General features: G+C 41.8%; 2 protein-coding genes across 4 annotated transcripts; one reads left to right on the top strand and one right to left on the bottom strand.

The window, feature by feature from the left end:
• Nucleotides 1–266: 266 nt before the first annotated feature.
• LOC124066201 (group XIIB secretory phospholipase A2-like protein) lies at nt 267–3,648 on the top strand. The gene is made up of 4 exons (XM_046402433.1): nt 267–536; nt 1,374–1,462; nt 2,021–2,186; nt 2,566–3,648. The coding sequence occupies exons 1-4, from the start codon at nt 281–283 to the stop codon at nt 2,682–2,684; spliced, it is 630 nt and encodes a 209-aa protein (XP_046258389.1). The 5' UTR covers nt 267–280; the 3' UTR covers nt 2,685–3,648.
• Nucleotides 3,649–3,697: 49 nt separating this feature from the next.
• On the bottom strand, nt 3,698–12,941 carry LOC124066181 (zinc finger protein 318-like). Of its 3 annotated transcripts, XM_046402422.1 has the most exons (9): nt 12,748–12,939; nt 11,764–12,398; nt 8,829–11,126; nt 8,271–8,477; nt 7,951–8,030; nt 7,700–7,843; nt 5,492–6,958; nt 4,398–4,473; nt 3,698–4,041 (listed from the first exon to the last, which is right to left on the bottom strand). In XM_046402422.1, exons 4-8 carry the CDS (start codon nt 8,431–8,433, stop codon nt 4,399–4,401), a joined length of 1,929 nt encoding a protein of 642 aa, XP_046258378.1. In that variant the 5' UTR covers nt 8,434–8,477; nt 8,829–11,126; nt 11,764–12,398; nt 12,748–12,939; the 3' UTR covers nt 3,698–4,041; nt 4,398. The 3 variants fall into 3 exon arrangements, with proteins under 3 accessions (XP_046258378.1, XP_046258372.1, XP_046258364.1); XM_046402416.1 differs by having other exon boundaries at nt 7,951–8,477; nt 12,722–12,941; XM_046402408.1 differs by having other exon boundaries at nt 7,951–8,477; nt 12,748–12,940.
• Nucleotides 12,942–13,564: the final 623 nt, after the last annotated feature.

Raw genomic sequence — 13,564 nt, 5'->3', positions numbered from 1 at the left:
CCTCTCACTCAAGGGAGATCAACTCTTAAATTAATGGGATTAAAATGTAATTGAATCTCCTTGTCTAAAATGCGAACAAGCACTCTCTCATCAATCAGCGAGAGATAAAAGCTCAGACATGTCAAAAAGACGAGATAGAAGCTGGACTTTGGTCCTCCACATGTGAGGCCGTCCCTGCATCTGGCTCAAAGTTCAGGTCACGCAGACAGTTTCAGTATTGAGTGTGTTTGTGTTTCCTGTCAGTCTCTGAACTCCAACTCCGTTCATACTGAGCTACAGGATGACCCGTTGGGCCCTACTTGCTCCCCTCCTGCTGGGCCTGTTCATGCACAGTGCTGTCACTCAGGAGGACCCAGCACCACCACCACCACCACCACCGGGCCAGGCTTCTGATGGCACACAGGCGGAGGATGAGAACGGGGACTGGGGACTGAACTCCCTCAGAGGCAGCTTTGAGTCAGTTGGCGGCTACTTTGACTCAATGCTGGAGTTCATGGGTGGACGTGACGGAGTGTGCCAATACCGCTGTCGATACGGTACGTCGCTTAAATGGATGAGCAAGAATTAAGCAGTATGGTGTATAGTGTGGTGTACAGGGTAGAATAATACAGATATTTTAGAAGCTTTTGTGATTCACCACTGATTAATCTTTTTTTGGAATGAAAATTGTCATATTTATTGAATATTAGCAAAAAAAATCAGCTCTCTGTCAGTTTAACCAAAACAACATAATATAAAACATATATGGGTCAAATCCAAACAAAAGCTTTTTCCACCGGAGCTCTAAATCTGAAGACTAGACTCTCATTTATTACCTTTAAGTGGAAAAAGGGAAAATGTTGCATCAGAATTACTATTTACTATAACAATTACTATTTTTAATATTCTTTATAAATGGCACTAAGTTTGCATTACTTTAAAAAATATATAAATATATGAACTACATCATTGCCCAGAACAGTTTATTAAAAGTGTATGTAATAAGTTCATATCACATCATAAAATGAAGGGGTTGTAGTGTGAAATTTGTTCTAACGATGCAACACTTTATACCAAACAACAAGAACGCTCTGATACTAAACACATCACAGGATTTAGCTCTTGTATCCATTACCTTTGTTATCATCTGGAAGAGGGCCTGGAAATGGACTGTGACCCCAGCATGATAGGAGAGGTTTCATGTGGTGACTGGGTAATGTGTCAAATATGTGATCAGATATGAACCAAAAAAGCAACCTTGTGCCTCTATGTGCAAACCTGGAGATCTACACCTACTGTTTAAACCCATATGAGTGTCAAACAGATTTCAGCATGGTTTTCACTGTTGTGAAACATGACCTACATTTGATATTTTGCCGTGCCTCCCCTCTCAGGTAAAGCTCCTCTTCCTCGTCCTGGCTACCAAATGCCAGAACCTGATGGATGCACCTCCTACTTCTTTGGTCTTCCTGTTCCTGAGGGGGTATGCTTCTTCTGTCTGTTCAGGGCAAATTCATGTAGATTTATATACCTTGGAATCAATACTGAAATGAAAAGCTGAATTTATATTCCTAAGGGACAGTATAAAAGTGATAAGTGTGGGCAAGAGGGTCAAAACTTGACTTTTTAAATGAATTAAAAAATTGCAACACCCTTCACCCTGATACCTGAGCTTAGCCCAGCTTCCAGGCAACATGTTAATGGAATAATAATTTTACATAGCCTAAACTACACACAAGAAATTGAAATAATAATTGCCAAAGTGATAGAAAACGTAACAAACAGTCAAGCTGCTCTCTATTTTTAAACTAAGAGCTACTAAATGATCAATTATTGCCACTGACACTGAAGAAGTGAACAGGGGCAGCGATGTTCTCAGCACTGTAATGTTTTCACGTCATCATTTGAATCCCTACACGTCCAGAGAACTCTACCTTAGACTGAATAACAGAATCAATCTTCAACACCAAGCAAAACTAACCCGCTTTGAACTCCCCTAAACTTGCATACCAACAAACGTATCACCTTTGTCATGTGCCAGATGGACATCGGCATCCCTGCCATGACCAAGTGTTGCAATCAGCTGGATATGTGTTACGACACCTGCGGCTCCAACAAGTACCGCTGCGACTCCAAGTTCCGCTGGTGCCTCCACAGCATCTGCTCCGACCTCAAGAAGAGCCTGGGCTTTGTGTCAAAAGTTGAAGGTTGGGAAACTTTTAATCTTTTATTTCATCCAGGGCAGGGTGACTGGGCCCGTCCCCGTTATTCAACGCCACTCAGTCTCAACCGTTCACTGTCATCATGACACAATGATGTCATGATGACCAGTTTTGATACATCATTGAGGTTGCTGCCGGTCAGGGGGTCAGTCAGTGACCTCTCAGAAGCCTGCCTCTCCATCCAATTGAATTGTTGTGAATGTTGGCTTAATGTCATACATAAAACCTGTCTGAACAGATCCAACAGCCTAAAATATATTTTAAAAAATGTGCTCTTGAGATTGAACTTTACCTCCTTTCGGACATACTGCCCTGTGCTGACTGCCACTCGTGTTTCTGTTTCTCTGTCACTTCCTCTCCTCAGCTTGTGAAACGGTAGCAGACACCTTGTTCAACACAGTGTGGACTCTGGGCTGCAGACCCTACATGAACAGCCAGAGAGCAGCATGCTACTGTCAGGGAGAGGAGAAAGATGAACTGTAGATTAAACAAAGTCTCCTATTTATAACAGTATCAACTAGAGCAACGTGTGGGTGATGACGACGATGATGGTGCTCTGATTTACGGTATTGTAAAGTCTGCTGTGTGACTACTTGAGTAATTTATTTGGAAGTTCTTCTGGTTTTGTTCATTTTAGCCTGCAACAAAATTTGGATGTTAAATTCACTGCACACTGTATTGCAAGCCAAAACTATTTGTATTTGTTTGTTTGTGCATCAGTGATTCCTGTGTTGGTATTAGCATCAATACACTTGACATGTGATTTTAAAAAAGGAAAAAAAAAACAAACATCTGTGGCTGAACTTCACTATACAATGCACAGACAGCCTCTTGTGTTTCATGCTTTGAGTGTGTTAACATGTCATACTTAGGGTAGTCCACCGTACGAATACATGTTAAGAGTACTTGATACAGATATCACTTTCAAAACATGAGGCAAATTTGTGATACCTTTCTTTTGGTTTGAGTTCAGTTGATTTAATCAGCAGCTATTGAACAGTTCGTAAGGCTTCGAAATAATAAAAATGTGTTTGTGTCCAGACCTGAGTTACAAAGACTATTCAGGTTCAGTTCTTTAAGCTCAATGCTGGAGGCTGACAGGTGTAGACAGCAAAAGCTTGCAGTGTTAACCTGGTCAGAGCTGCTTTACACTTTGTGCTCCCATGACACTGTCAGACTCAAACACAGGTATTCTGCTATGACCTAAAGAGTCACACAAGCGGCAATTCTGACCTGTTGGCCCTACGAGATCAAAAGTCAGGGCCCCAACAAAAGTCATCAGGAGTCATCATCTAACGTGTGATTACTTGTGAATGTAAAACGTACAGTATTTAATGACATCAGTTCAAGCTAGCCTTTGTGCTCAAGAAGAAAACATTCACATCTTTTCAAACACTTGTGTCAGTGTGAACCGTTAGTGGGTGAAATAAAAGGACCTGACTATTTTCACAGGTTGTATACTTCATCGGCCATGGAATACAGAGCACACAAACATATTTTGCTTCATCAAATTTATACAGTACCAAGAGAAAAAAAAATGCAAGTTAGAAACAGAGTTACAAAGTAGAGATATTCACAGAAATACAGAGCTGAGCTGAGTAAATCCTGTCTAAACACAAACTGGCACTTAAACTGCACAACAATATTTTGTTCTAGAGGAAGTCACTTACTTGTTTGAGGAGTGTTTCAATACAAATCTGGAAATAGGACTAAAAAACTAAATGGCCCTGTTACACTACAAACTGCATGTGTGAGGAAAGAATGTTAGACGTGAAGGCCACATGGCCTGTCGGGACTCACAGCAGGATCAGATTAAAGACTCTCATGACATTCCATAGATCTATGGAAAAGAGAGAAAATAAACGCTAAACATCCAAGGCCAAGTGGCAGTTACTCATCTCTGCTCACAAATGTGCTTTTAAATCATCGCACAGTTTATCAGGAGTTTAATTAAAAAACACTATGCATTTCATGTATTTTAATTTCATTGTTTGTGAGATTTTGTGATATTATGGTGGTTTTACCCCTAAAACAGAGCATAATATCACTACACATAATACATGTTACACTGGTATTATTATATGGGAACCAGTAAATTATTATACCAGATGAAAATTAGCTAACATTTAGAGTACTTATACAACAGAAACAGTGTAGAGCAGGAACATTACTAACTTCAGTCTTGTGTTCACTTACTTCAATCAGTCTGAACGGAGAGAGAGTTGGCCGGCTGTGTCAGTTTTTGGGTCCCCTTCTGGTTAAATGCTTCAAGCTAGAAAAATGATAGAGCGGTTAAACAACCAAGAAGTCAGAATAGAGTGTTTTAGGATTAATCAGGTACAAAATACAATCTTAACTATAAAGCAATCAGAGCATAAGGCTGGACTACAGTAACTGATGCTAGGACTGAAAACACTCGAGCTTCGTTCGTGCTAAACCTCGAGAGCCATTCGTGAAGATTCCTGCTGTACACTGACTTTCAGCAGGTCATCACTGTTTCACAACACTGTCACCTGCAAAGTTGAAATGTGATGATGTCTCATAGTTTACTGACTAATGTAATTTGAAATATTAATGTAAAAAAAAATAATCAGAAAATACATAAATAGCATATAATGGATGACAGAATGATCTAGGTTATGTATGAATATATATCACATATATCAAAAAGCTACTTGAATGAGGCTGAAAGTACCACTGGAAAGCCATGTGCATGAATTAAACAAGAGATGTACACATGTACGCAATCTCAAACAAACAAATAAACCACAACCTGGGTGAATGTAGCTTGTAGTTCCTTAAATTTCTGTTTTTTTCCACAGAACCATTTCAAATCACCACTTTTGCAAAGCTACATTTTCCCCTCTCACTGTGAGGCTGCAAGTTGCTTTTTGTAAAGAGCCGGAAAGTCCCTTCAAATAAATGACTCTATGTTTGCAGAAACATTATAAGGCCATAGTGATCAATGAACATCTGCTTTCACAAAGAGATTCAACTGATTTCCTCAGTTGAGAGCAGAGAAAATTTTTTTCTCCTGGTCACAAAGGTTAGAAGTTTGTGTCAATCAATTTCCTACTCTGAGACATTTGATAAAAACAGGTTCTGATCGACCAGTGAAACTTGTTGTGTGACCACTTCCCAACTTTCCAGCAAGTTTAACCTGAAGCCCATCTTTGATATAAACTGCTAAGAAACGTACAGATGAATGGGACAAAAATTCCAACTCCTCAACTTAAGGAGCCATAAAATGAGATGGATTACAAAGTCGCTAAAACCAACACTCCACAAACCTTTTTTCTCAGGTTGGCCTTTATTTCCTCCTCAGTTGGCTGCTGTTTTTCCTCTTCTGACTGCTCGGCTTTGGCATCGGGGGATTCTTCCTTCCCCTGTTGATCTTTCAGCTTCTTCAAAGCCTCTGCTTCCCGTTTTGCTGCTGCTCTTCGTCTCCTCTGTAAGCGACGTCTATTCTTCCAAGTGTTCTTGTTCCCCTTTCTCTTTTTGTGACTTTTTGTGAGTTGCTTTAGACACTTCTGAGTGTTTGTCTGCTTAATGCTGATGACTTGCAAGCAGCGAGGACCAGATGTCGATCCAATTTGGCCTTCACTTTCAGACAGATCTGGATTCGCAAGTAAGTTAAAGTCTTTAGGAGGCTTGTGGCAAGGGTAAACCTTGTCAGATTTCACTGCAGAGGCAGGAAACTGATGACAGGTGTTCAGGGGATAAGAATATCCACTGGGATAAAGGGAGGGAGCAATAGCATTCTGACTATATGTCCAGTAAGAATTTGTAGGAGTGTTGTAAGAGCCACTGTGGTAAGCACTGTACTGAGAGTACTGGCTGTAATCTGGGAATACAGGAAAAGCAGTGGGATGGGGATGGGGATGGGGATACATTTGGCTTTGTGGATATGAATGTTCATACGTGGGCGTTTCTTTTAAGTCTTTGTCTCGGCATGGCAGTCCGTCTCTGCTTCCATCTCTTGAGACGCTGCGTTCAGACGTTCGCCTTCGTCTAGAGTTTCTGCTGTGGGAGCGCCGACGTCGAGAAGGACTGGGACTAACGCTTCTGGAGGTCGACCTTGACGAGGATGACGAGGACGAGGAAGAGGAAGAGGAAGCGGAAGATGAGGAGTTCCTGTATGATCTGTGAGAGCCCTTCTGCTGACTCTCCAGCTCCTTTCTGCTGTCGGCCCTCATGCCGTCAGGTTTTTTCCCATACAACCTCTCCTGAGTTCGGTCTGCTAATTTGCTCATCTCATCCACTTCCAGGCTCAACCCCAGAGTGTTTAGAATGTTCTGGAGTTGTTCATGCTGCTCATCTGCCTTTGACTTCTCTTCTTCCTCTTTCTTCTTCCTCTTCACCACCGGGGAAGACTTGTTTCGATTACTAGAGCCATAACAACGGTCTCCTGTGTCATTTTTCTTCTTACCATCACCAGGTAGATGATTGCTGAGCGATCTCTCTTGACAGTTGGTCCCACTGTGGCCAAGCAGCGAGTCTCCACTGTTCAATCGCTGGCTTTCAACCTTGAAGGGCAGACCTGACTTGTCCTCCACAGCAGGGGGCTGAATGTTCAGGAGCTCTTCACATACAGGAACATCCTCACCGTCATCATTTACAATCCTACTGAGCAAGTCTATGTCCACTCCTTTGTTGAGCACGCTGAGGAAGCGCTGAAAACCCTGGTGGACGCTGTCTTCCTTCTTGGCTGGTGAAGAAATGCTTTGCCTGGGAGCATGTGGTGTGACTCCAGGGACCTGGGAAAAGTCACATAAACAGAAATCTTGTTGTTGTTTGAACCTTCAGTCAAAATAGGAACTTGGATCAATCAGACTGGCTATGTTTTTTGTTAACACTTGGTACTTTATTTACTTGAAGTACCAAAAGACAAATAACTGTCAGCTGGATTTTATTCACTCACAATTTTCTGTCGAGGGGGAAAATGAAGATTTTAGTTGAAAGAAGAAGCACAAGATGTTCTGTAATTGATCAAATCAAATGATCAAAATTGCAGCACCTTAAAGTCAAAAACCCAATTTCTTTTTGAATTTATAGAAAAGCTTATGAATCTTTAGACAGAACTGTATGTAAATAAATGCTGACTGCAGCATTAGATTGCATTATGACATCAAATATTCTCAGGTATTTTGGCGATTTTGCATATCAAAATTTACAGGACAATCTATTTCACCAAAAATATGTGTTGACCCTACTGCAACTTGTTGAGGTGTAGCCGGTCTCTCAACCAGTGCATGCTGGGAGAGTTTCAAGCCCCCAGTATAAGATAAGCAGCTATAGATCAGACATATTGACAGGTACGTTTGATTATCAATTGTGTATTAAATGTTTTCAACTTTGAAATTAAACTAATTTCACATGTGATTATGTCTATTAGTTTTTGAGTATTTTAGGTTTTATTTATATGGTTATTAAACATTGTTATATCGAAAGCGGTGGCTATTTTCCACAAAATGGGGGGGTGATAAAATATTACAAACCTCTCTCTTTGCGGGAAAAACACAGGGATCGCTACATCTCTGCTTCATTAGTGCCTTCACTCTGAGTTTCAGGGGATGGTCTTCCTGCAGCAAACCATTTGTGCTCAAGCTGGACAAGTTCATCCTGTCTTTGGGAGGGTGGACCTGAAGAGCAAAAGGGAATACAATATACAGCACATTATCTGGAAAGCACTATAAACTAATGGCCTACAACAGTCGGCTGATATACGAGCAATTAATCTATTACTCACCTTTGACAGAAAGCCGGCAGGATGTCGTTGCTGCAAAATTTTGTTCACCCTGTCTTGAAGAGTTGCACCATGGCATGGAGCTGAATGTTCATTACAGGAAAAGCCTGGTTTAACTTTTTTCAGAGCAATAGCAACTTTCTTATGCATTATCTGCTCCTCAATCTCTCTAAGCTCTTTCCGCTTTCTTATCAGCTCGGGATCCCCCTCATCCACTTCAAAAGGTTCTCCATCTGGGTCCTTGACTTTTGACTCTTTAATGTCAAAGTTATGTGAGTAAGGACTGAATCCCTTCGATCCCAAATTCACTCCCAGCAACTTACTTTGTGGTTCATCAACAGTGTATCTTGAGTATTGGCAGTAAGTGTGCCAGTCACTCTGAGCTCCCGAGGCATCCTGCACGCAGCTATTGGACACAGACTGGTGATTTGGGTTCTGACTTCTTTGCAGCCTTCGAAGAGCATCTTCCAGGTCAAGTGGATTCATGCTTCAGCCAGTCTTTCTCACAGTTTATGAAGTCAGCACACTCTCTGTTCAGTACAAACAATGTGGAAAAAGAAGTCAATTCGCACAGACTTGTATGCAGACTTTAATAACACTAATAACTACCTCCTTACTTAATCGAAAATGTCAACAGCCTTTTGGACAAGCCTAGTGACTGTTCTCTCAGTGGGAAAGACATGAACTCAGCTTATAATGACTACTTTCGTGGAAAGACAAAGCCTAGCCTTTGGTGACACGACCTCTGTGGCACTGTCACATGCTGTAATATGAATGATTTGAACAAATTCAGGACCAGACAGACATCAAAACAGGCTTAATCTTGCTTTCTGGGGCTCCACGTTAACGTTAGCTTTGCAGCTAACACACTGTTTACTTACTACGGCTGCTTAAGTGGTCCATTCTTCCATTGCAACGCGGGGGAAATTGTATATCAGGGCTGTTAATCCGAAAGTTCTTTGACAGCGAAATGTCAAAACGAAGCTTTCGACAAGCACCTCAGCAGGAAAGGACAGCTGTTAGTGTTAAAGGATAACGACTCTACAGAGGGATCAAAACTACACTCTTTGCTGGTGTTGAATATGGATATTAACAGCACCACCTGCTGGATGGAGGCCCCCCACCACAGGAATTACTCTTGTGCGTGACCATATACTGTGATATAAGTCGTTGACTTGTCCTCAGGTCCTGGCTCTCCTTCAATAAAATCCTAATGATGGACATTAACATGCGCACCGACTCCATTCTCCTCCAACCAAAGCAACTGGAGGCTGAACAGGCGGTGTATGGCAGGTTCACCTGTCTGAAGGTTTGACAGGGAGCTGCTATGAAATACTTCCAAATGATATTTGATAAGTCCAATTTCTGTCTCTATAGCATGTCAGTATCACCATGATTTTGATCAGTCAAAAAACTCTTGATGGCAGAATGTTGTATGTACATATTCATGACGACTGAATGTGCTGTGCAGCCTGATTTTTTCATGTTTTAACAAGGTAGTCAAGACAAATTAGTACAATTAAACATTTCTCCACCAATTAACTTCAAATCACTGTTTTAATATTACGCAAGTGAAATATTTACATTTTTTTTCTGCATGTGTACATGGCAAGGAAACATGTCAACCTAACAAGCAGGGAAACCGAAGTATAATGCTTGTTTTGCAACTGTAGGTCAAGCAAAACCCTCTCAAGACTAAACTCTAGATTATGGATTATTATTAGGATATTCTACATGAGACCTCTCTAGATTGTCATAATATTAACAAAAATTATATCATGTTTTTACACAAATTTTTAATAACAATATTAAGAAGTTTTCACAAATTAAACACTTTCTGGACACTGTTGATAATTTTTATTAAACATGACACTGCTATGGGGAGAAGAACAGGCCTCCAACACCACATATGTGTGTCAATCTCATAGGTGTTTTCATTGTTTGACCCTACTCTTCTTAAAAAAGAAAAAAAAAACATGGAACTGTCTTTATCCAGGTTGTTTGGTTTCAATGACCTGCAAACAGCGGGGCCTTGACAGTGTTTTGGATTTTTGTGTGGCATTCAGAGGCTGAACTGGCAAGTTAAAAAGTGGCCGAGGATTACCCATGTGCTGTGGGAGCAGGTGCCTGGTTTGAGCAAGTACGACTGGAGACATGTTCAAAGGTGGGACATGAGGATATGGGAGTAAGGGTGGCAAACGAGGCAAAAAAAGCCCAGGTCCAACATGGGACACGCTAGGAGGCAGAGCTCGGTATGGCAGCGGTGAACAGTTTACTGGAGAGCACATGGCCATCACAGCTGCAGGTGATGGCTCTGACAAAGTGTATGTGGGATTCTGCAAATACATTTGACATGCAGCAGCGTTTTCCTGGGAATTAACGTCACATTTCTCACTCTCCTGTAAAATGCTACCACTGCTTTCCGGGCCACAATCAACAGCTTGATGTACTTGTTGCACCCCTGTTACATCCCTCTGAGCACTATAGGAGTCTTTTTTCATGTGATATTCCCGACTCGGTGGGCTAAAACTAGACCTACTTGACGACGATCGATTTTGCCGTCTTGGTGAAAATGCTCGCCTTGTGTCCCTTTCCCTGCTTCCTCTGCGACAGCGGCCCCCTTCACTATCCTTCTTTCCATATAACCGCTCCTGGATTCGATGTGACATTTGGCCCAGTTCCTCATATCCTAAGTTCATGCCAATGGCCTGCAAAATATCTTGCATGTGCTTGTGCTTCTCCTCGTCTTCAGGTGCCAATGTTACATTTTCCACCACTGAGGGAGACACAGATCTACCGCTGGAGTTGAAAAATCTCTGTTCTCTATCACTCTTTTCACCAGACAGAGGACACACCTTGGGGCTGATGGACCTGTGTCGAGGCTGTGGACTTGCCAGGCTCTGGGATCCTTCACTCTCACCCCAGGGGCTGGTAGCTTGGTGGCTTCCCTGTTGCGTCTCATTACAACTGGGAGACCATTGATCCTCTGGAGTATTCATCAAAGAACTTGGAGATTGTGGTCGATTGTCCACTTCTGTAGAGGTCTGCGTCACTATCTTAGTGAGCATGGCGATGTTCACGCCTTTGTTGAGCACATCAAGGAAACGCTGGAAACCATTGGTTAACTTCTTCTGCTCAGGAGCCGCAGCACTTTGGTGGGTGACATCGCTCTCAAAGCACTGATGGGAAACACAGAAACAGGAAAAATCGCAAGTCAGCATTTTTGGAGAAAACGGACAGCAGCAGCGTTCGTGCAGTCATCCACTACCACGGTCTCAAGTGTTCATATCAGACTACTGCCTCTTCCCCCCAGGGAAGGAGATCAGTGGTCACTAGTTTGACAGTGACGATCACTGCTGTGGACCACTTTCTGAAGGTCCAAGACACTGACTCCTACAACTGCTGGACTAAGTGTGTAAATGAAGGGGGAGACTCATAGTAAAGTGAGTTTTTATAAAATTGACTTCAATTTAGACTATGAACTTATCAGTCACCTCATAGTGCTATCAGAGTTCTAAAACATTAAAGTGAACCTTTGAAATTGTTTAACTAGTCACTGATGATACAAAGTTTCAATCACATGATTTTGGGCTTAAATCCCAAAAGTCTGCCAAACATCTGACAGCTGCAAATACACCATCTATTTAACTGTATTTCTATATTTATATTGTTTGTTGTTTTACATAAATTAATCTCTAATAATAAATCTGTTTTGACATAACCCTTTTTGACAGGTATGGTTATTTTATTAAACTAAATTTAAAATAAACACACAATTCTTAAAGTGATGCTAACACAGTGTTGATTGTGACTAACCTTCACGGGGTGATCCTGTGATTGTGACCCTTCTGGTGAATGGTCCCAGCTCCTGCAAGTCAAATCATCACGTTGCTGTCTGTGGGTGAACCCGTCATGACGATATCTGTGTCTGGAGTCTTGAGTTGTTTTCCTGTATTTGATAGCTTTTTCCTGTGGTAGTGTATGTTTAAAGTCCTTGGATGGTGGTGCATGTGAAAAACTTTCTGGTGACTGCCTGCTCACTTTATCCTCAGGCACATGCCTATATCTGTAATCATCTTCATCACCCTTTGTAAACCTTTGCCTTTTCTTTTCGGAAGCACCCCTATCTGGTGAAGACATGCGTCTCCTCCCCGGGCTCTTTCTGCTCCTTTCTCTGTTCAGTGAGTCTTTACAGTACAGCCTCTTAGGTGAGTCACTGTACTCTCTGCTTCTGCTTGTCCTCTCTGAGCGACTGTGTCCATCTCCACCGTATTTATGATGGGACTCCCGCTGTTTATCTCTGTGAGGTTCACGTCTTTCCCGTCGGTCATCGTAGCCGTCCCAGTGCCTTGAGCTTTTGTCACTGTACTGCCGACTGTGGCTGTACTCAGACCTGTTTGAGTACATTATCTCACAGCAACTTCAGCAGCTCAGTCTACGTTTAAGACTGTCTGTTTAAAGAAAAGTTTGGAAAAAAGAGGGAGAGCTTTAAATGCTGAGGTGAAGAAACTTCGATGCTAAACAGGAGATTGTAGCGTTTGACCTACATTAGCTAATGTTAACATTAGCTGGCTCGTTCCGAGTACGTTGGCTGAAAAGATTCCCATTGCAATGTTAATCAGCTTTGGCTAGTACAAAAATATAAAAAAGGTTTCCATATTCCATGTGTTTCCATATTATGTACATTAGCATTAACCTCGACCTGCTGTTCAGATAATTCAGCTGTAGTGAACGCTTGGGGCAGTTTTTTTGTTAACCTATTTGCAATACTCACCACTCCTGTGTGTATGCCTAAATTACCTTTTCGATATCCGACTCCACTTTCTTTAAAACGGGGGAGGTAAATGCTGAAACTGAGCTGTGCAAACCGAAAAAGTCATGGCAACAACAAATTAGCAAACATTTAGCCAACATTTGCAAGTTGGCAGGCGGTGGTAATCGCCTCGCTAAGGACCTATGTGGTTTCCTTCCCCGGTCCCCAGCAGTCAGTAATAAGGGATTTCAATTACCGCCCCCTCCTGGATGGAGTGCAAACAACAACCAGTTGTCTTCTTTGGGTCTCACTGGCTGTTGGCCCACAGATACATTAGCGCCACCCATTGGGTTGGATTCTCAGTAAGACCATCTATTGCTACGATATATTAAAGTCCAAAAACTTGGGACAGCGAAGTCACGCACACTGTCTTTCACACGCAGACAACCATGTTGAGCATGTCCTGATACATAGTCTATCTAAATGTGTTCTAAATATAAGTAAGAAAGAAAGAGAAATAATCTACGGCTGTTGTCATACCAATCTTACAGCTATTCAGTTATGAAGAAGTGTATCTTTGAGACAGCTACAGGATGTTGCGCTATAGATTACATTCTGAGTGTGAGAGAAAACCACTTCCAACCGTAAGTGGAGGTCACAGCAGTGACTTGTAGAAAGAAGAGGTGTTATAAATAATGTTAAATTGCTCAGTTCTATTCCAGTATCCCAGTAAGCCATGACAGTGTGACAATGAATCACCTGAAACTGAAGCAGCTAAATGGAGACTAACCATCATTTGTGTCATTATTTACAGTTGCACTTTTCCTACCGCAACATTCCAAAATATCTTCAGAAAATACAAAG

The sequence above is a fragment of the Scatophagus argus genome, chromosome 2, assembly GCF_020382885.2.
Source record: "Scatophagus argus isolate fScaArg1 chromosome 2, fScaArg1.pri, whole genome shotgun sequence".
NCBI classification, from domain to species: domain Eukaryota; kingdom Metazoa; phylum Chordata; class Actinopteri; family Scatophagidae; genus Scatophagus; species Scatophagus argus.
The sequence above is the reverse complement of the archived record's forward strand: the minus strand, read 5'-3'. Positions and strand labels throughout refer to the sequence as shown.

Excerpts from the sequence above, each read along its gene's own strand:
- LOC124066201 (XM_046402433.1), top strand. The coding sequence starts at position 281 with ATGACCCGTTGGGCCCTACTTGCTCCCCTCCTGCTGGGCCTGTTCATG. Across the intron at positions 1,463-2,020 it reads GTCTTCCTGTTCCTGAGGGG|ATGGACATCGGCATCCCTGC; the intron begins GTATGCTTCTTC and ends GTCATGTGCCAG. Across the intron at positions 2,187-2,565 it reads CTTTGTGTCAAAAGTTGAAG|CTTGTGAAACGGTAGCAGAC; the intron begins GTTGGGAAACTT and ends TCCTCTCCTCAG.
- LOC124066181 (XM_046402416.1), bottom strand. The coding sequence starts at position 8,433 with ATGAATCCACTTGACCTGGAAGATGCTCTTCGAAGGCTGCAAAGAAGT. Across the intron at positions 6,959-7,699 it reads TTTTTCCCGCAAAGAGAGAG|GTCCCTGGAGTCACACCACA; the intron begins GTTTGTAATATT and ends GACTTTTCCCAG. Across the intron at positions 4,474-5,491 it reads AGGCCAACCTGAGAAAAAAG|CTTGAAGCATTTAACCAGAA; the intron begins GTTTGTGGAGTG and ends TCATTTTTCTAG.